Consider the following 22,244-nt stretch of genomic DNA (forward strand, 5'->3'; position numbering starts at 1 on the left):
TGAAGGTGTGAGCTCCCCTGGGTGATACTGTCTGTGCCACAATGTTTAGACTGATTCTAATCTAAAAAATGACTTTATAGAAACTTACATGGATTCATGCAGTTTTTGGAGCAAAGTATGATGAAACTCTGAAAGTACAAATTCACCCCACAAACGTATAAGTGTATGTGTTTGTGTTTGTGTGTGTGTGTGTGTTTGTTGGGGGGTGGCTGTGAGTGTCTTTGAAAGAGTGTGCGCATGTGTGTGAGTATGAGTATAAAGGGGTCGAAGTCTGTAAGATGGAGCATGTGTGATTGTGGGAGTGTATTTGTGAGCGTATGAAAGAGCATCTGCGCCAGTATGTGTGTCTGGAGGAGTGTGTATTTGGGAGTGTCTGAGTGTGTGTGGGCACGCGCATGTGTGTGTTTGTGTGTGTATATGTATGTCTGTGAGTGCAGGACCATTGAAGTGTTCTCTGACTGGTTGAGGGGCGGGGGGGGTGGGTGGGGAGGGTGGGGGGCGGGGTGGGGAGCACTCCTGTCTGTTGATTGTTGTACGGTGCCCATCCATCCGTTGCTGTAGCCTCTCCTTGCTCTCACCAATGTAGCATGCCTCAGGGTATCCTTGCCTGCAGCGAATGGGATAGACAACGTTGGCTGAGTTGCATGAGTACCTGCCACATACAGCAGTCTGGGACATTCAACCTTGGACTTTCAGGTGACCATCCTCCAAGGCGGACTTCGGGACAGGCAGCAACAAAAAGTGGCCGAGCAGAGGCTCTTGGCCAAGTTCGGTACCCATGGGGATGGCCTCAACCAGGATCTTGGGTTCATGTCACACTACAGGTGACCCCATCACGCTACACACAGACACAGACACACACACACACACACACACACAGACACTCCTACACACACACACACACACACACACACACACACAGAGACACTCCTACACACACACACACACAGACACTCCTATACACACACAGACACTCCTATACACACACATACACACACACACACACTCCTACGGTTACACACACTCTCCTACGGATACACACACTGATGCATACCCTCACTCATATGCTCACACATTCACTGCCACACTCACGCATTCACCCTCTCACAGACTTTATACTTACACTCACACACAGGCACACACTCCTCACAGACATTCACAACCACCCCCCTCACCCCCTCCCCCCCCCCCCCCCCCCCCCTCCTCCCCCCCCCACACACACACACACATGCACATATAGGTTTGTGGGGGTGAATTTGTACTTGCAGAGTTACATTTTACTTTGCTCAAAAATCCATGTAAGATTCTACAAATTCATTTTCTTAGATTAGAATCAGTCTAAACATTGTGGCACAGACAGTATCACCCAGGGAAGCTCACACCTTCAATACATTATCTGGGCTGATAGACACCAATTGATAAAGTTCACTTGAGAATGGAACATTTAAAAAAAAGTTTTGTGATTTTCATTTTAAAAAAATGAAAGCCAACATGGTCAATCTAATGGATGAGAGATTTAACAAGTAATCCAGGTCTTTTTCAATATATAATTTCATTTACATCACACTGTAAACCTTTGCTATAAATTCTGTGTCTTACAATCTTATGCTCCACAACCACCTGATGAAGGAGCAGCGCTCCAAAAGCTAGTGCTTCCAAATAAGCCTGTTGGACTATAACCTGGTGTTGTATGATTTTTAACTTTGTACATCCCAGTCCAACACCAGCATCTCCAAATCTTGATTACAAGATATTTCCATGATGTGGAGATGCCAGTGTTGCATTGAGGTGGACAAAGTCAGAAGTCACACTACACCAGGACTTCACCTGATGCAGGAGCAGTACTCTGAACCTTGTTATTTCAAATAAACCTGTTGGACTGTAACCTGGTGCCATGTGCCTGCTGAAGGTACTAACAGATTGGATCCATTGAACCCTCCTGAATTCATTCATGCAGAACCCTCCACCCATTGCTCAAAGTTAATTTTCTTTAAACGAGGTCAAGGATTTTACAGCCTTCCCCCTCACTCTGTCCAGCAAACACATTGAAAGTATTGACCACACTCTGTGTGAAGGAGAACCCCCTGGTGTCATTCCGAATGTAACCATTCACCAGCTCCAACCTGTGACCTTTGAAATGAGCACAGGTTAATTTAAACTCAGAGTCCAGATTAAACTTTTCTACATTTAGTCAGATATTTGGGTGCAGGAGGAGGGGCATAATCAGCCATGTGGTTCTTTGCTTCATCAACTTAAAAGAGAAGCTGAGAGATTAAATGTTTCCTCATCTCAATTTACAGAGAAAATCCGTTATTTTGCAATTGTTCCTCTGTTTGACTTCTGTTCACAAGAACAAATATCCTCTCAGAATCTGTCTTGTCAAACTTCTCAGCATCTTGAGGAAGGGTCACTCTGCCTGAAACATTAACTCTGATTTCTCTCCACAGGTGCTCCCAGACCTGCTGAGCTTTTCTGACAATTTCCATTTTTGTTTCTGATTTGCAGCATCTGCAGCTTTGTTTTTGGTTTTTCCTCAGGATGTTCTTTGTTTCATTAATTTCTCCTTTTGTTTTATTCCATCATGGGTATCGCTGGCCCAGATGATGTACATGTATTGTCCATCCTGATTGCCCAGGTGAAGCTGCTGTTACGAGACGGCGGTGAAGGCTTCTGCTAATTAAACCAAAACCCCAGAAAAGCTCACCTCGCATCGCCATCTGTTAAAGTATGAGGAACAGAGAACTCCCAAAATTCACTTTTATATTAAAAAAAGCAATTCATTCTTTGACTTGAAAAGTGAATATTAAACGACAACTATTTCCAAATCTTAGCCTCCTTTCCCTAAACTGCTTGCTATCTGTCTCCAACTCTATAACAATATACTGTTCCAAGAACCACCCGTATTAAAGTTACATCAGCTTCGTTACAAAACCACACAGTGGCTGTTATTGTCAGTGTGTTTCTTCTTTCGGCATCGATTGCAACTTTGATTGCAACATTTGGTGCAGCTAAAACTGGTGCCACGGTTAATAAAACTCTTACATTGTCAAGTGCCTCCTGGCATTGTTCCATCCGCCAAAATGTTGTTATCTTCTTCAGGAAATCCGCGCGTGAAGTCACTACCCTGCTGACATTTGGAACAAACTCCCAGTAGAATACACTTCGTCCCCAAAATCAAAGTACTTCTTTCTTTGAGGTTGTTTGTGGAAATTCCTCGATGGTCTTTGTCTTTGCATTCCTGAGGGTCAACATTTCATGCCCGATGTATTGTCCCAATAATGTCTCCTCTGCCTCCACAAATTGTGTTTTCTTCAATTTTATTACCGCTTTGCTTCTCTTAATCATTCAAAGAGCTGTGTGCCAACTTTAGGAAAGATGTGGAAGCTTTGGAGAGGGTGCAGAGAAGATTTACCAGGATGTTGCCTGGAATGGAGAGTAGGTCGTACGAGGATAGGTTGAGAGTTCTCGGCCTTTTCTCGTTGGAACGGCGAAGGATGAGGGGTGACTTCAGAGAGGTTTATAAGATGATCAGAGGAATAGATAGAGTAGACAGTCAGAAACTTTTTCCCCGGGTACAACAGAGTGTTACAAGGGGACATAAATTTAAGGTGAAGGGTGGAAGGTATAGGGGAGATGTCAGGGGTGGGTTCTTCACCCAGAGAGTGGTGGGGGCATGGAATGCGCTGCCCGTGGGAGTGGTAGAGTCAGATTCATTGGCGACCTTTAAGCGGCATTTGGATAGGTACATGGATGGGTGCTTAATCTAGGATAGAAGTTCGGCACAACATCGTGGGCCGAAGGGCCTGTTCTGTGCTGTATTGTTCTATGTTCTATGTTCTAACTGTACCATGTGATCTTTCCATGACTCACTAAAAATCACTGCATCATCCAGATATACGGCACAGTTTGTTACCACAGCCACACCTCTGTTCACGAGCCTTTTAAATGTGGCTGGTGTGTTCTTCATTCAAAAGGGCAGCACTTTGAATTGACATAACCCATTTGGGGTGACAAACGCAGAAATTTATTTCACTTTCTCTGATAAAGTGATGACAATACCCAAACAGTAAGTCCAACTTTGTGAGGTAAGGGGCTTGTCCAAATTTCTCTATACTGGCCTCCAATTTTAGTATTGATCTGAGTTTGATTTTGTAACTGCCTTAACCTTCCGATGGTCCACACAAAATTGTTGAATCCCGTCAGGTTTGGCAACTAACACGATCATCGAACTCCACTTGCTTTGACTCAGTACGATGATAGCTTCACTGAGCATTGCATCCACTTCCTTCTGGACCTATGTGGCATTGAAAGGATTAAGCCTGTAAGTGTGTTGTTTTATTGGAACAGCATTTCCTACTTCTACCTCATGCACAAGAGGATCAGGCCTCTCCATCTTATTCCTGCAAATGTCCTTGTACTGCTGCAACAATCATTTCAACTGGTTCTTTGTTCCAGTTGACCTCCGACTTCAGTCCTGTCAATTTCTCTTTAATTAATTTCAAAGTACCTCTCACTTCATGTCTGAATATTAACTCAAAGGGAGTGAACTGAGTAGATTCATTTAAGCCATCTCTAATGGCAAACAATATGAATGGGATACCTTCATCCCAATCATTCAGGTAATCCTGACAGCACACTCTTAACATGGTCTTCAGGGTCTGATGCCACCTTTCCAAAGCTCCCTGAGTTTCAGGATGATCTGCACTTGGTTTAATGTGCTGTATGCCTAATCTATCCATGACTTCTTTAAACAGCTGAGCAATAAAATTAGACAATGGTCTGACTGAATCTCTCTGAGTAGCTCATACCAAGTGAAGAAAGCTAATAACTTCTCTACCACCCATTTTGTCTTCATGCTCTGGCAAAAGTTAACAACATCTTTGTGCATCCCAGGCCAATACAACTGCTTTTGTACCTTAATTTGAGTCTTCCTTACACTGAGGTGACCTCCTACTGGTAGTTCATGTGCTCCATGGAACATCTCCTGTCTGTATACGACCAGCAACACAATCTGGTGGAAGTTGAGTGATGTGAGTTTTTAATCTCGTCAGCAGAATAACCTCTTCTAGAGCCACAAAGGTCCTATCGATCTTTAAATCATGTTCCCATCTGTCAAAATGACTGATTGATTCTTTCAAACTCAATACAAGTCTGACTTGATTCCTTCTTTATATTTCTGAACCACTGTCTATACATTTCTGGTACCAATTCAGAAGCACTCAAAATAGCATGTTTGACATCATCATAATCTCTTGACCCCTCACCTGACAGCACTGCAAATACCTCACGAGCTCTGCCGACCAGCTTATTCCGAACGAGCATTACACAGAGGTTCCCTGACCACTCCCTATGCCGAGCCAAATTGTCTAATGAAATAAAAAAGGCTTCAACATCTTTCTCATCAAAATGTAGCAGAGCTTTGACGTATTTGTATATATCACGACCTTCACTCTTCATCTCCTTCCTGTTAACTTGGCTTTCCTGACTAATTCACAACTTCGAAGTTCAAATTCTCTCTCCCTTTCTCTTTCTCTTTCTTCGCTCTCTCTTTGCTCTGCTAACAACATTCTCTCTTTCTTTTTCACTCTCTCTCTCTCTTTCTTTTTCCTTTCTCTTTCTTCACTCTTTCTCTCTCCCTTTCTTCTCTTTTTCTCTCTCCCTCTGTCTCTTTCCCTCCATTTATTCTATCTCTCTTTGTCTCTCTCTCTCTCTCTTTTTTCTCTCATGGATCCTTTTCTTTATCTTGAAACTCCATTTTCCTCAATTGTAAACTAAATTTTTCGAACTCTCCTGCACTTCTCTTTTTCTCTGACACACCAGAGTGCTTGACTAACTCCCTTACAATTTCAGCTTTCCCATGTCCCTGGTTCGATCCAATTCTAAGGGGGATTTAAACAATCCTTTGATAAGCACATGGATGATGATGGGTTAGTGTAGGGGGATGATTTGAGAATAGTTCACAGGTCGGCACAACATCGAGGGCCAAAGGGCCTGTACTGTGTTGTATTATTCTATGTTTTATGTTCTATGTTCTAACCTCAATGCTAATTCTAAAAGTATGGTCTTCTGCTGTCTTTCTAAACTTTCTTGGCAAATTTGGAACCATTTTCAAACCACAGAACGTCTTCAGCAATTTTAAGAGCCGTTTCTCTCACTTTTAATTTAACCAACCACAAATAACTGAAAATAAATCAATTCTCTCACCCAAATTTTCTTTAAAAATCTCGGACACTAATCGGCAAATGTTTAAATCTGCTGGGATCTTTTGTACCCAAATCTTTCCAAATCTCAGACTGGATCTGTCTAAACCTGTCCAAATCGAAGTTGAGCCCCCAAACTGTAACGACATGGTGGTGAACCCCTCTGCTAATTAAACCAAACACCCAGAAAAGCTCACCTCGCATCGTAATCTGTTAAAGTCTGAGTGAGAGAGAACTCCAAAATTCCACTCCTTAAACAAAAAAATCAAATTATTCTTCAACTCTCAAAGTGAACATTAAACAACAACTATTTCCAACTCTAAGACTCCTTTCCCTTAACTGATTTCTCTCACACACACACACACACGCATACACACACACACACATACACACACACACACACATACACTTTCTCACACTCACAACCCCCATCCCAGACAGACACACACACACAGATAGACAAAGACCCACATGCACACATATATTTTGTGTGGTGAATTTGTACTTGCAGAGTTACATTGCACTTTGCTCAAAGACTGCATACATTCATGTAGAACTCTGAGCTCAAAAACTGCATGAATTTATGTAAAACTCTGTTGTCTCACTTTTTAGATTAGAGTCAATCTAAATATCAGGTCATAGACAGAGAACACAGGGGGCTGACACCTTCAACATATTGTCTAGCTATCACCATTGTTAACAGCTAACCCGAGAATGCCCTTTAAAAAAAAGGTTTTGTGATTTACACATGAAAGAAGTGAAACTATCACCGTATTCGAACAGATGAAAGGCTTAACAGACAATCAATTTTTCAATGTATAATTTCAGTTACATCACACGGCAAATTTTTGCTATAAATTCTGTGTTACAATCGAGACCTCCACAATCACCTGATGAAGGAGCGTCGCTCCGAAAGCTAATGTGCTTCCAATTAAACCTGTTGGACTATAACCTGGTGTTGTGTGATTTTTAACTTTGCCTTAACTGCTTGCTATCTGCCTCCAATTCTATAATAATATACTGTTCCAATAACCACCTGTATTAAAATTACATCAGCTTCATTACAAAACCACACAATGGCTGTTATTCTCAGTGTGTTTCTTCATTCAGCGAAAGATCTCCTGGGTCGACTTCTGTCTTTCACTGCAAAGATGTTTCATATGAAGAAGGTCCCTTTGATTGAGAATGTTTTGTACAGCAGTCTCTCAATGGCAGTTACTCTCTGTTTAACTTTCAAAATATCTGCTTTTTTTTATACCCCAAACATCAGATTGTCTCATTAGTTTGAGGTTGGCAAAAACAATAAATTCAAACTCGATTGGGTTTTAGTATTCTGGGGGATAATTTAATCTGATTGTTTAGATTCAAATCATGCTCAAAACAACTGAGGTTCCTCATTTGCAGTGAAATGTTACATATTTTCAATTTGGCCAATTAAACTGCTGGAAACTGTCAGTGACTGAATTGAATTGAATTGAATTGAATCGAATGGAATCGATTCGAATTGAATTTATTGTCACATGTACCGGGGCACGGCAAAAAGCTTTGTCTTGTGAGCAGTACAGGCAGATCAGAGTTAAGTAGCATAGATAGTAAATAATAGGTAAACAATGGAAAAAACAAAAAGACAGGTACAGGCGAATGTGCCTGTTGTTAACATCAAGGCTGTATTTGAGCGAGTGTAGCATCAAGGAACCTGAGCAAAACTGAATCCAGTGGGAAGCCGAGGGGGGAAACCTCCATGGGTTTCAGTCAGACCTGGCACAGAGGAAGCTGGTTGTTCTTCTTCGAGATCAGTCATCTCAGCTCCAGAGCACATCTCTGCAGGAGTTCCTCAGGTTCGTGTGTCCTTGGTCTAACCATCTTTAGCTGCATCATCAATGACCCTCCCTCCACCATAAGGTCAGAAGTGGGGATGATTGTTCACTGATGAACATGGGACACAGGAGAACATCTCCATCTACAAGCTTCCCTCCAAGACACTCACCATCCTGACTTGGGAATATTTCATCATTCCTTCAGAGTCACTGGGACAAAGCCTTGGAAATCCTTTCCCAACCGTATCGTGAATGTCTCTGCAGCTGAGGGAATACAGCAGTTCAAGAAGGATAGCAGATTTCCCTCCCAAAAGGACATGATTAACCCAGATTCTTTTTTTGAATGGTGACGATTACACAGTCATTATCAGACTAGTTTTCAGTTCTAGATATTTTCAAATTCAAATTTCACAATCTGCCACAATCCCCAGGACATTAGCCTCTGGCAAGGACAGCTCCCCCCATTTTCTCCTCAGCCAATAGAGGGGGAGGATAGCAACAGTGAGGTTCTCAGCCAATGTGAGCTGAGGGTTCCTTCACCCTGAGATGAGCTCATCCAATGAGGGTTCAGGAGGTGCCAGGTCTCTCTTGTTCTCACCCAATGCTGATAAAGCTGGACCCTCATTGGTGGGGATCTTGGAGCTTGCATTGTCAGTGATGTTTTCTCTGTTCTCCATCCCAGAGCAATGAAGCCAGTTTGAACGTGATAATGAATGAATGTGACTGTGGGAGGTTTCAAAGATGGTGATGGAATGGTCTCTAAATTCCAGTCATGTCTCTCTCTCTCTCTCTCTCTCTCTGTCTGTCTCTCTCTCTCTCCTTCTATCTCTCTCTCTCTCTCTCTTTGTGCCTCTCTGTCTCTGTCCTTCTCACTGCCTCCTGCCTTAGACCAACTGGAAGAGCCCAGGAGAAGGAGCCAACCCAAGAGCTCCCAGACCAGGTGGAGCCTGTCCCCATTGAGCTGTCAGGGCAGTGACACATCAGAACGTTGTTCCTCACCTTCCACTTTCAGGCGTGTTCCTTTTCCAGATCCAAACTTGTCAATATTGAGCTCCACACGACACCGATAGGAACCACCATCCTCCTGGCTCAGTCCCTCCATCATTATTGAGGCATCTTTGTTGCTGAGGTTCCCCACGAATCTGAATCGATTCCCACCGTCCCACTGTCTCACATTCTCACACAGCTCACCCTGGGAATGGTCTGGACCAGGATCCGTCCACTTAAAGATTAAAGCTCGTGTTTCCTCCTTGTACCATAAGATGGAGCCGGTGAGTGTGAGGTTCGTGTCAGGGTGGGTGAAGCTGCAGGGTAAGACAGCGGAGCCTCCTTCCTCAGCCCTCACTTCATCCACGATTGTCATTGACCAACCATTAGCAGAATCCGCTGTGAGGGGAGAGAGAGAGAGAGGATATGAACACAGCACAGACACCAAACAGTGAGGTAAAACACTGAATCTGTTATTTAGTGAGAAAAGATATAATATGATACAATAGGGGTTTCTGAACAGACTAGTGACAGAGTGGAAGGAGCTCCGGGCTGGATACAAGAGAGGGCTTTGGGTGGTTTGTAAACATCCTGAGATTAGACTGTGGGGGGTTGTTGCTGTTGGTTGAAGAGAGGGTTTGGTACCTGAGAGTTATCTGAACTCTCCATTGTTCCAGGAGACCCAGAGTGATCTGAAGAGCAGGACTCAGGGCCCTCCCTGAAGAACCTTTTCTATTTCCCATCACTTTCTACTCTATTACCCAGCCAGCCTTCAGCAACCTGACTCATTCATCAGTCATAGCAGAGGGATGGGGGATGCTGTGGAAGCATTGTGGGGGTGGGGGGTGGGGGGGGGGGATACAGAGAGACATGAAGATGGAAAAAAAGTAAACTGAAGTAAAAAAGTAAACTCATCATTGTGCGAGAGAACTCCTATCTCGTTAAAGGAAGTTATGACTGGTAATGATTTAACCTGAGAGTCACTCTGCCTCAGACAATGGGCAAGGTTGAGAAGATTCGAACCTCATGGTCACCGCAGACCATATGGGAATTACACATCCCTTGTTGGCATCACTCCACATCACAGACCAACTGTCCAGCCATCTGAGCTAACTGACATTGAGAAGGCAATCCAAGTAAATCCAGAAGGCAGTGTGAATATCGTCAAGTGAGGGCATAAGGGAGCGTGGCATGGCTGGATGGCATTTACTTGTGAGTAAGGCAGACGAGCTGAGGGTGTAGATTAATGAGTCGGGATGAGATATTGTTGTTATCACAGAGACATGGTTGAGGGTGTGACAGGATTGATAGCACAATGTTTTGGGCTATTGAACTGTGAGATGAGACATGTAGGGGTAGGGGGAATGTCAAAGAGGAGGGGGTGTTGCAACATTGATGAAGGAGTTAATCACTGACATAAGATGGATGATATCTTAGAATGTTCCTCAAATGCGGTCTCATGGATCAATGTAAAAACAAACCTCCATCACTACACTCTGTCTCTGACCATCAAGCAAATTTTGTATCCAACTGGCATTCTCTCCCTGAATCCCATGCCACCTAACTTCACTAATTAGTCCACCATGTGGAACTTTGACAACAGCTTTACACAAGTTCATGTAAACAATATCTCCCCCTCTGCCCTCACTGGTCTTTTGGTTACATTTTCAAAAAGCTCAGTCAAGTTTGTGACACATGATTTCCCCTGCACAAAGCCACTTTTATGTTTTTGAAGACCTCCAACACTTCCTCTTCAGTAAAGTGAGTTGCTTTCAAGACATTAATATTTATTTGCCTGAGTTCCCTTGCATCAATTTCTTTCTCCACAGTAAAAACTGGTGCAAAATATTTGACAATAGACAATAGACAAAAGACAATAGGTGCAGGAGTAGGCCATTCTGCCCTTCGAGCCTGCACCACCATTCAATATGATCATGACTGATCATTCCTAATCAGTATCCTCTTCCTGCCTTATCTTCAGAACCCTTGATTCCACTATCTTTGAGAGCTCTATCCAACTCTTTCTTAAATGAATCCAGAGACTGGGCCTCCACTGCCCTCTGGGGGAATGCATTCCACATAGTCACCACTCTCTGGGTGAAGAAGTTTCTCCTCGTCTCTGTCCTAAATGGTCTACCCCATATTTTTAAGCTGTGTCCTCTGGTTCGGCACTCACCCATCAGCGGAAACATGTTTCCTGCTGCCAGAGTGCCCAATCCTTTCATAATCTAAAATGTCTCAATCAGATCCCCTCTCAGCCTTCTAAACTCAAGGATATACAAGCCCAGTCGCTTCAATCTTTACGTGTAAGGTAATCCCGCCATTCCAGGAATTGACCTCGTGAACCTACGCTGCACTCCCTCAATAGCCAGAATGTCTTTCCTCAAATTTGGAGACCAGAACTGCACACAGTACTCCAGGTGTGGTCTCACCAGGGCCCTGTACAGCTGCAGAAGAACCTCTTTGCTTCTTTACTCAATCCCTCTTGGTATGATGGACAGCATGCTATTAGCCTTCTTCACTACCTGCTGTACCTGCATGCTTGCCTTCATTGACTGGTGTACAAGAACACCCAGATCTCTCTGTACTGCCGCTTTACATAAATTGATTCCATTGAGGTAGTAATCTGCGTTCCGGTTCTTGCCACCAAAGTGGATAACCATACATTTATGGTAAAAACAATAACTGCAGATGCTGGAAACCAGATTCTGGATTAGTGGTGCTGGAAGAGCACAGCAGTTCAGGCAGCATCCAAGTAGCTTCGGAATCGACGTTTCGGGCAAAAGCCCTTCATCAGCAATTATTCCTGATGAAGGGCTTTTGCCTGAAACGTCAATTTCGAAGCTCCTTGGATGCTGCCTGAACTGCTGTGCTCTTCCAGCACCACTAATCCAGAACCATACATTTTTCCACATTAAACTGCATCTGCCATGCACCTGCCCACTCCCCTAACTTGTCCAGGTCACCCTGTAATCTCCTAACATCCTCATCACATTTCACCCTGCCACCCAGCTTTATATCATCAGCAAATTTGCGAATGTTATTGCTGATACCATCTTCGATATCATTAACATATATTGTAAAAAGCTGCGGTCCCAGCACGGATCCCTGCGGTACCCCACTGGTCACTGCCTGCCATTCTGAAATGGAGCCGTTTATCATTACCCTTTGTTTCCTATCAGCCAACCAATTTTCAATCCAATCTAGTCCTTTGCCCCCAATACCATGTGCCCTAATTTTGCTCCCTAACCTCCTATGTAGAACTTTATCAAAAGCTTTCTGAAAGTCCAGGTACACTACATCTACTGGATCTCCCACATCTATCTTCAGAGTTACACCCGCAAAAAATTCAAGAAGATTAGTCAGGCTTGATTTCCCCTTCATAAATTCATGCTGACTCTGTCCTCTCCTGTTACTATTCAGATGTGCCATAATTTCATCCTTTATAATAGACTCCAGCATCTTTCCCACCACTGAGGTCAGACTAACTGGTCTATAATTTCCTGCTTTCTCTCTCCCACCTTTCTTAAAAAGTGGTATAACATTTGCCAACCTCCAATCCTCAGGAACCGACCCCAAATCTATCGAACTCTGGAAAATAATCACCAAAGCATCAACGATTTTCCGAGCCACCTCCTTCAGTACCTTGGGATGTAGACCATCAGACCCTGGAGACTTATCAACCTTCAGACCTAACAGTCTCTCCAACACCAAATCCTGGCAAATATAAATTCCCTTAAGTTCAGGTCCTTCAGCCACTGTTACCTCAGGGAGATTGCTTGTGTCTTCCCCAGTGAATACAGATCTGAAGTACCCATTTAATTCTTCTGCCATTTCTTTGTTCCCCGTAATATATTCCCCTGTTTCTGACTTCAAGGGCCCAATTTTAGTCCTAACCACTTTTTTGCCTTGCACATACCGAAACAAGCTTTTCCTATCCTCCTTTATATTATTGGCCAGTTTACCTTCATACCTCATTTTTCCCCTGCGTATTTCCTTCTTAATAATCCTCTGTTGATCTTTAAAAGCTTCCCAATCGTCAGTTTTCCAACTTATCTTTGCTATGTTATACATTTTCTCTTTTAACTTTATATGTTTCTTCACTTCCCTCATCAGCTACGGCCACCCATGCCTCCTCCTGGGATCTTTCTTCCTTTTAGGAATGAACTGATCCTGCAACTTCTGTATTATACACAGAAATATCCACCATTGTTCCTCCACGGTTATCCCTGCTAAGGTATTGCACCATTGACCTTTGGCCAGCTCCTCCCTCATAGCTCCACAGTTCCCTTTATTCAACAGAAGTCCTGTCACTTCCGACTGTCACTTCTGACTGGGAAGCTTTTAAAGAACAACGGAGGAGACAAAGGTTAATCCAGGATATTTAGCATGAATTTGTTGAGGATATCTCACCCCTCTCCTCTGGTTCTACACATAGATGACCTCATTGATCTTGAAGAGGCCCTATTCCCTCCCTGGTTGCTCTCTGGCTTCTAATGACTTTCTAGAATATCGTTGGCTTATCCTCAGCCTTATCTGCTGAGGTTCTCTGATGTCCACTTTTTGCCCTCCTGATATCCCTCATAAGAATGCCCCGATACCCCTTACACTCTTCAAGAGATTCACTTGATCCCAGTTGTCTACACCTAAGACATGACTCTTTCATATTCTTAACCAGAGCCTCAATATATTTACTCATCCATTGTTCCCTCATCTTACTGGCCTTACCCTTCACTCTAACAGGAGGACAGTGTCTCTGAACCCTTGTGATTTCACTTGCCAATCATCCCTTTACCTGTTACCCTATTGTTCAAGGGTGGTCGTGATTAACCAGGAGAGTACAAGCCAGTGAGGACAACATCAATGTTGGGGAAAATATTGGAAATCATTCTGAGGGACAGAATGAATCATTACTTGGAGAGACAAAGGTTAATCCAGGATATTTAGCATGAATTTGTAAAGGAATTTGATTGAGTTGGATTTGATGGAATCTTAGAGGAGGTGTCTAGGTATGAAGATGAGAATAATACAGTTGATGTCGTCTACAGTGACTTCAGTAAGCTTCACTTAAGGATGTCTCACTCAACTGAATCTCAGCATTTTCACCAGATAGGATTCTCTCTGTCTCTCTATGAAATGCATTAACATAAACTAACTCATTGACTCTTTCTCTCCCTCCTCCTTTGAGAACTGAAACAGCTTCAGACTTATTTTCAACGCTGATGATCTGGAGATTTTTTTACAACTCTCAACCTGGAGACTTTCGGAATTTTTTTAAAACAACTATTCTTCCGACTACTGTTCTTCTGAACTCAGCTGACTGGTGGTATTCAAAAATCTGTTTGTATCGACTGTAAAACTCACCTTGGTAAATATTCAGCAATGAACGCTCCAGGTCACTTATCTCCAGGACATGGGCGGCACGGTGGCACAGTGGTTAGCACTGCTGCCTCACAGCGCCTGAGACCCGGGTTCAATTCCCGCCTCAGGCGACTGACTGTGTGGAGTTTGCACGTTCTCCCCGTGTCTGCGTGGGTTTCCTCCGGGTGCTCTGGTTTCCTCCCACAGTCCAAAAATGTGCAGGCCAGGTGAATTGGCCATGCTAAATTGCCCATAGTGTTAGGTAAGGGGTAAATGTAGATGTAGGGGTATGGGTGGGTTACGCTTCGGCGGGGCGGTGTGGACTTGTTGGGCCGAAGGGCCTGTTTCCACACTGTAAGTAATCTAATCTAATCTAATCTAGACACTTTCTCAGTGTCTTTACTTCAATGTTCCAGATCACATTCTGACCCTTTGTTTCAAATGAACAAGTCACTTTCACTGAACTGAAACCTAAAATCTCTTTTCACTCCACTTTTGAACCCACATTCTGAGTGAACAATAATATTTTATAAACTGCCATCCCACTGTGCCCTCTAGTTCTTGATCCCTTCATGAGTGGGTACGGTCTATCTCTATCTACACTATCCTGACCCTTCATGAGTGGGTACGGTCTCTCTCTATCTACACTATCCTGACCCTTCATGAGTGGGTACAGTCTCTCTATTGACACTATCCTGACCCTTCATGAGTGGGTACAGTCTCTCTCTATCTACACTATCCTGACCCTTCATGAGTGGGTACGGTCTCTCTCTATCTACACTATCCTGACCCTTCATGAGTGGGTACTGTCTCTCTCTATCTACACTATCCTGACCCTTCATGAGTGGGTACTGTCTCTCTCTATCTACACTATCCTGACCCTTCATGAGTGGGTACGGTCTCTCTCTATCTACACTATCCTGACCCTTCATGAGTGGGTACGGTCTCTCTCTATCTACACTATCCTGAGCCTTCATGAGTGGGTACTGTCTCTCTATTGACACTATCCTGACCCTTCATGAGTTTGAACATCTCAATCAAATCTTCCCTCAGCCTTCCCTTTGGCCCAAATCCATTCTGACCTCAGTTATTCTGATGTCTCCAATTGTGAAGTTCAAGGGGAAACATTCTATCCACTCTATCTAAAGATTGTATGATTTGAAATATCTCTGTTCAATTATCCCTTTGTTATGTTCTTCTCTTTGATGCAAAAATAACAGGCACACACAGGATCAGTGTGTATGTGAAACAATAATGTGTGTTTTTATGTGAAGGGAATATTTTGATTGACTGGGATGTGATGTTTATTGTCAATCTGACTTCGATTTTGCTGCTTCAGACTGTCTAACAAGTCATGGGGCTGACCCATCATATGCTGATGAAGTATGTAATGATTGACAGCAGTTTAAGGTGTATGTTGTCACAACATCTCCTATGTAATAAAGTGTTATAATTGACTCCCAACTTTCTCTTAAAGGGCCATCTAGCAAATTAGGATCCATTCATGATGACAATCTCTGGTAGAGTCCTGAGTAGGCTGAAGGCAAAATGTGACTTGAAGTGGGGACACTCCCCACTGCACCACAACAATGTCCTACATATTGAACAGGACATAAGCTCAATGTCAAGATCACTTAGCTCACCAAGACCAGAATACTGACTCCCCGTGACAACCCAGCAATCCTCCCTCCCTTATGGCCCGATAGGTTACAGTGCTGAAGCCAGAGGCAGCTAGACCCAACGACATTGGAAAAGCTTCGAAAAAAGATTGACATGAATTGTATGAGATTGGAGTGGTTTACTAGGAGATTCCATGAGGGAAGATTATTGCTACAAAACCACATATTGAAGCAGTGAAGAAAGACAGGAACAAGGTCATTGCTCAGTATTGTACTGAAAAGTGAAGATTCTGTGTGGTTCACTCAAGCCAAGTGACTGCCATTACTCGGGGGTGCAATAGCAGAGTTGTCTTGTAAGGAGGCTATAAATCTAGAGATCCAGGTCATTTTCTGGGGTAATGGAGTTCAAAGCCCTCCATCGTCGAGTTTCATTTATTTTAAATCTGGAATTAAGAATCTCATGATGACCATAAACTCTTGGGAAGGAAATTTGTTATTCTTACCTGGTTGGTTCGCATTGCTTAACGATGGAAAAGGAAACATTGCTATCAGCTCTTCAACACTTTGAAACTTAGGTCTGATATGGAATTAATGAGACAACAGTTTTTGCTAATTATAATCTGCTTATCTTTGTAGAAAAGCTTAAAGATAAGACTTCAGGTTATACAGATGGAGCTTAGACCTGCAGATGGAGAGGTGCCAGAAGACAGGAGGAAAGCCAATGTGGTACCATGATTCAAGAAGTGAGCAAGGGATTAACCAGGTATCTACAGGCCAATCAGTCTAACCTCAGTGGTAGGGAAACTATGGAAGCAATTCTGAGGGGCAGAATTCATCTACACTTAAGAGATGGAGATGGATCAAAGGCAGACAGAATGGTTTTGTTAAGGAGAGCGAGGCAGAAGATGGGATTCGATAGGCTGTTTAGCCTGACCTCGGTTATTTGAAAGATTTTACAGAAATCATGGGACCTAGTGCTGTTCCTCACACAGCCCCTGACCCAACCTCCAGGACCCACACTCGCTTCCACTGACCTGACACAGTGAACACCGTTCTTCAATACTGATGTACTGTCAACCCCTGTCCTGGAGACCTGACCAAGTAAGGATGGCAGAGACAAAAACAGAAATTGGGGGAAAAACCCAGCAGGTACAGTGGCATCTCTGCAGAGAAAGTAGAGTTAATGTTTTGGGTCCAGTGGCATCTTCAGACATAAAATGATCAAAAACAGTGGACCGAGAGGAGTGTGGATCTTGCAGCTGCTCCTGAGATTCAGATTTATTTCCAGATTTACTTTGAGATTTCTTACGTTTATTAAATTTCATTAATATAAGCTTTTTATTTGATTCATTTTTAGCTCTTTTCTCGTCAAAAATGCAAAAGAAGCAAAACAACCTCACACAACTTTTTATGAAATGGAGTTTTCTCAATGGAAGTTTTGGACAGGCCCACATGTGGACTGTTCAGTCTTTTTCCACTATGAAATTATGAGAGAGATGTTTTTAAACTCACTTCAGCAATTTTTTTTTTAATTGCTGAGGAATGTTTTGTTTCAAACTTAGTTGTGTTTACACACCTCTTGGACAGGCTGACACGTGGGATTTTATTTTTAATCAGAACATTGATAGCTGGGGCTGGACCACTTGTGCTTAATATTAACTCTTTGGATAAAGAAAGGTTTATCTTTGGATAAAGAAAGGTAGTTTATTTTAGAGATAATATGCTATTGTAAGTTGCTTCTTTTTAGACTTAATGACATTGCAGGCATACAAGAGACACAGAGTTAGATGGCCAGTAGATTTTGAGAGGTGATAACACAGCAGGAGCAGGCAGATAGAAGGATGACTGTCAGGAAAGGTAAGAAGGTAGTTCAGAAATCTCTCGTACTGTTGAAAGGATAGTCTCTCAGAGGAAATTAGGAGGGACAGTCAGATCTTGGGCTGTAAGAATGAATCTTATGTTTGGAGGGGTTTGACGAATTTAAAAGAATAATTGTTGTCGGTGATTCTCCTGTCAAGGGCACAGATAGGAGGTTCCGCAGCAGTGAGCATGAATCTAGGATATTATACTGTTTTCTTGGTGCTAGGATTAAGGACATTGCAAAATGTTTGACACATTCTGTTAAAGGGAAGAGTGAGATACTGGAAGTTTTTGTACACATTGAAGGGAAAGAATAAAAGCTTGACAAAGTGAATATCAGAGGTTAGGGAGAAGATTTAAAAACTAGACCCTCAAAAGTAGTAATCTCTAATTTACTCCCAGGGCCAAGCTCAGATGAGGGAACAAAAGGATAAAGGAGACAAATCAATGGCTGAAGAGGTGGTGTAATGTTCAGGGATTCAGATTCTTGGATCACTGCGATCTTTTCTGAGTCTGAAAAGACCGTTCACAAAGGGTGGTTTCAACTGAACTGCTTTCGGGAACAATGGGTGAATAAAGAGATAGAGGTTCCAGTCAGGGATAGGACAGAATCATACACTAAATATAAACAACTGGGTCCAAATGGATCTCTTGCACTGTATAATGAGTGTCAGGCCATTCATAAGAGGGAGATCAGGAAGTCAAAGAAAGGATATGGGATAACCTCAACAAATAAGGTTAAGGATAATCCAAAGGAATTCTATAAGTACATTAAGACCAAGACAGCATCAAGAGATAGAGTGTAGGTCTCCTTAAAAAACAAAGAGATTGCCTTTGTGTTTTAGATTCCCTACAATGTGGGCGGCACGGTGGCACAGTGGTTAGCACTGCTGCCTCACAGCGCCAGAGACCCGGGTTCAATTCTACGCCTCAGGCGACTGGCTGTGTGGAGTTTGCACATTCTCCCCGTGTCTGCGTGGGTCTCCTCCGGGTGCTCTGGTTTCCTCCCACAGTCCACAAAATGTGCACATTTGGTGAATTGGCTAAGCTAAAATTGACCGTAGTGTTAGGTGAAGGGATAAATGTACAGGCCCTTTGGACCAACAAGTCCACACCGACCTGCCGAAGTGCAACCCACCCAGACTCATTTCCACTGACTAATGCACCTCACACTATGGGCAACGTAGCATGGCCAATTCACCGAACCTGCACATCTTTGGACTGTGGGAGGAAACCCTCACCACACAGGGAGAACATACAAACTCCAGCTGCCTGAGGCTGGAATTGAACTCAGGTCCCTGGTGCCAGTGCTAACCACTGAGCCATCATGCCACCCCTCAGGAGATGGGAGAGATATCAGATGAATATTTTGTGTCCGTTTTTACTGTGTAGAAAGAATTGGAGGCTAGAGAACTCTGAGAAATAAATATTGATGTTTTGAAAACAGCTTGTAATACAGAAGAGGAATTGTTAGAGGTCTTTGAAAATATAAATATATATCTCTGAGACGTGATCTACTCAATCCCAGGATATTGTCAGAAGTGAAGAGGAAATTGCTGGGCCCCCTCCAGGAACATTTGTATCATCCATAAATAACAGTCAGGTGCTGAATGACTGGAGAGTGGCTCATGTTCAAGAAGGAATGTCAGGAGAAGCCTGGGAACTTCAGACCTGTGAGTCTGACTTCGGTGGTGAGTAAGTTGTTCTGAAAGTTTGGATTTATATGCATTTGGAGAGGCAAGGAATGATTCGGGATAGTCAGCATGGGTTTGTGCAAGGGATATCGTGTCTCACAAACTTGATGGAGGTTTTTGAAGAAGTAAACATGAAAATTGATGAGGGCAGAGGGGTAAACATTGTTTACTTAGAATTTGGTAAATCCTTTGACAAGGCTCCGCATGGTAGACTAATTAGTGAAGTTAGATCCCATGGGATTCAGGGTGAGCTTGGCAAGTGGATGCACAATTGGCTGAAAGGCAGAAGACAGAGAGTGACGGTGGAGGGAGGGTTTTGTTCTGGAGGCCTGTGACCAGCAGTGTTCCACTGGGATCAGTGCTGGGCCCACTTTTGTCAGTCATTTATATGAACAATTTCGAAGAGACAACAAAAAGCATGTTTTGCAAGTTTGTGGTTGATACCAAAATTGATAGAATATTGAACAGTGAAGAAGGTTATCTTAGAATACAAAAAGATCTTAATCAAATGGATCAATGGGCTGAAGAGTGACAGATGGAGTTTAAGATAAGTGTGAGGTGTTGCACTTTGGGAAAACAAAGGGGTGACTTATACAATTAAAAGTAGGGCCTTGGGTAGTGCTGAAGAACAGAGACCTAGGGATTCAGGTACAGAATTCTTCCAAATTTGCATCATCTCTGTATACGGTGGTTCAGCACACTTGCCTTCATTGATTAGACCTTTTTCAATCGGAGTTGGGATGTTATGTTCAGGTTGGACAGGATGCTGGTGAGGCCTCTATTGTGTCCAGTTCTGGTCACCCTGTTATTGCAAGGATATCATTTAGCTGGAGAAGAGATTTACCAGGATGTTGAAAATAAAGCAGGCCTTGAGTTATTGGAAGAGTCCGGAGCGACTAGGACATTTCTCACTGGGGCGTACGAGATTGAGAGGTGACCTTATCAAGATCGATAAAAGCATGAGGAATATAGATAAGGTGAATGGCAGGTGTCTTTTTGCTCATGTGGGAGATTTCAAGACTGAGGCATATCTTTAAGGTGAGAGGAGAAAGATTTTAAAAAGACATAAGGAAGGAGGCTGAGGGGTGACCTTATAGAGGTTTACAAAATTACGAGAGGCATGGAGAGGATAAATAGGCAAAATCTTTTCCCTGAGGTCGGAGAGTCCAGAACTAGAGGGCATAGGTTTAGGGTGAGAGGGGAAAGATATAAAACAGACCTAAGGGGCATCTTTTTCACACAGAGGGTGGTATGTGTATGGAATGATCTGCCGGAGGGAGTGGTGGAGGCTGGTACAATTACAACATTTAAGAGGCATTTGGATGGGTATATGAATAGGAAGGGTTTGGAGGGATATGGGCCGGGTGCTGGAAGGTGGGACTAGATTGGGTTGGGATATCTGGTCGGCCTGGACGGGTTGGACCGAAGGGTCTGTTTCCATGCTGCACATCTCTATGACTCTATGCCTCTAAGGGGCAGTTTTTATTTTACATAGAGAGTGGTTTATGTGGAATAAACTTCCAGAGGAAATGGTGGATGTGGGGACAGTTACAACGTTTAAAAGGCATTTAAATAATTTCTTGAAAAAGAAATATTTGGAGGGATATGTACAAAGCACAGGCAGGTGGGACTACTTTAGTTTGGGATTATGGTCAGCATGGACTCGTTGAACTGAAGGGTCTGCTCCTGTGCTGTATGACTCTATAACTGATTATAGCTGGGAAAAGGTTGGTGTAGATGCTGAAGATGGGGAGGGGGGTGAGGGGGCAGGAGTAAACACTCAGTGGAAACAGACCCCAGACAGAGAGAAAAGCAATTGGACAGACAAACGATAGGGGAAAGGTCAGCCTGTGAGAATGAACAGCTGCTGATGGGGACCAATCATCACTGACAATGGATTGTTTTGGTAGTAGCCCATGTGATGACAAGGCCTGGTGTGTGGGGGTTGGGGGAAGGAGGTAGGAGAAGGTGCTGAGGCCCTCAAATTATTCACCTCAATATTGAGTCCAGAAGGTCACTGGGTCCCCAAAAGGTGGTGTGTGGAAATGGCAGGCAACTGGATGCTGAGAATCATTTTTTTGTGGGCAGAACATTTCTGTTCAGCAAAGTAATCACCCAGTCAGTGTTTTGTTTTCCCAATACAGAGTTAGATGTGGACTGTGCAGAGTTGGTGGATTATGAGCAGCCCTGAGTCTGTGTGAGGTGGTGCTGATGGAGAGAGAGGGCTCAAGATTGTGCATATGGCAACACATGACACTGAGTGTAAATGGCAGATTTCATTCTCTAAATCAAGTTGTTATATTATTACCAGACCATGGGCTGCTTTCTCTTGAGAGAGAGAGAGAGAGAGAGAGCGAGAGGGACAACTGGTGGTGGTTTAACCTGAGGGCCACCACACCTCAGTGAGGGGAGAGTTGAGAAGGAGGGTCCTTCATGGTCACCTGAGCCAATGTGGGGATTGAACCCACACTGTTGGCATCACACTGCTTTGGAAACCAACCGTCCAGCTAACTGAATCAAACCCCAGATTCCCTGAAGTATATGATTGAATCAGATCGGCTTTTCCAAATCTCAACAATGGTCACATGCAGCCATTAGGTTCGCTTTTTAAAAAAAATTCCATTGGTGAATGCAGGGCTCGGATAGGTCCCACGTGGCTGGGATGCCTCACACAGTCAGATGGACACTGGGGGAATGTACTTGCAT

General features: G+C 43.4%; 1 protein-coding gene across 1 annotated transcript in view; it reads right to left on the reverse strand.

Moving 5' to 3' along the window:
- Positions 1–8,981: 8,981 nt before the first annotated feature.
- The window catches only part of LOC140493742 (junctional adhesion molecule-like), a 36,106-nt gene continuing 22,843 nt past the window's right edge, over positions 8,982–22,244 (reverse strand). The window contains exon 4 of the mRNA XM_072592569.1: positions 8,982–9,403. Coding sequence (XP_072448670.1) covers positions 8,982–9,403 — 422 coding nt within the window. The remainder of the gene's footprint in view (positions 9,404–22,244) is intronic.

The sequence above is a fragment of the Chiloscyllium punctatum genome, chromosome 2 (genome assembly GCF_047496795.1).
Source record: "Chiloscyllium punctatum isolate Juve2018m chromosome 2, sChiPun1.3, whole genome shotgun sequence".
NCBI lineage: Eukaryota > Metazoa > Chordata > Chondrichthyes > Orectolobiformes > Hemiscylliidae > Chiloscyllium > Chiloscyllium punctatum.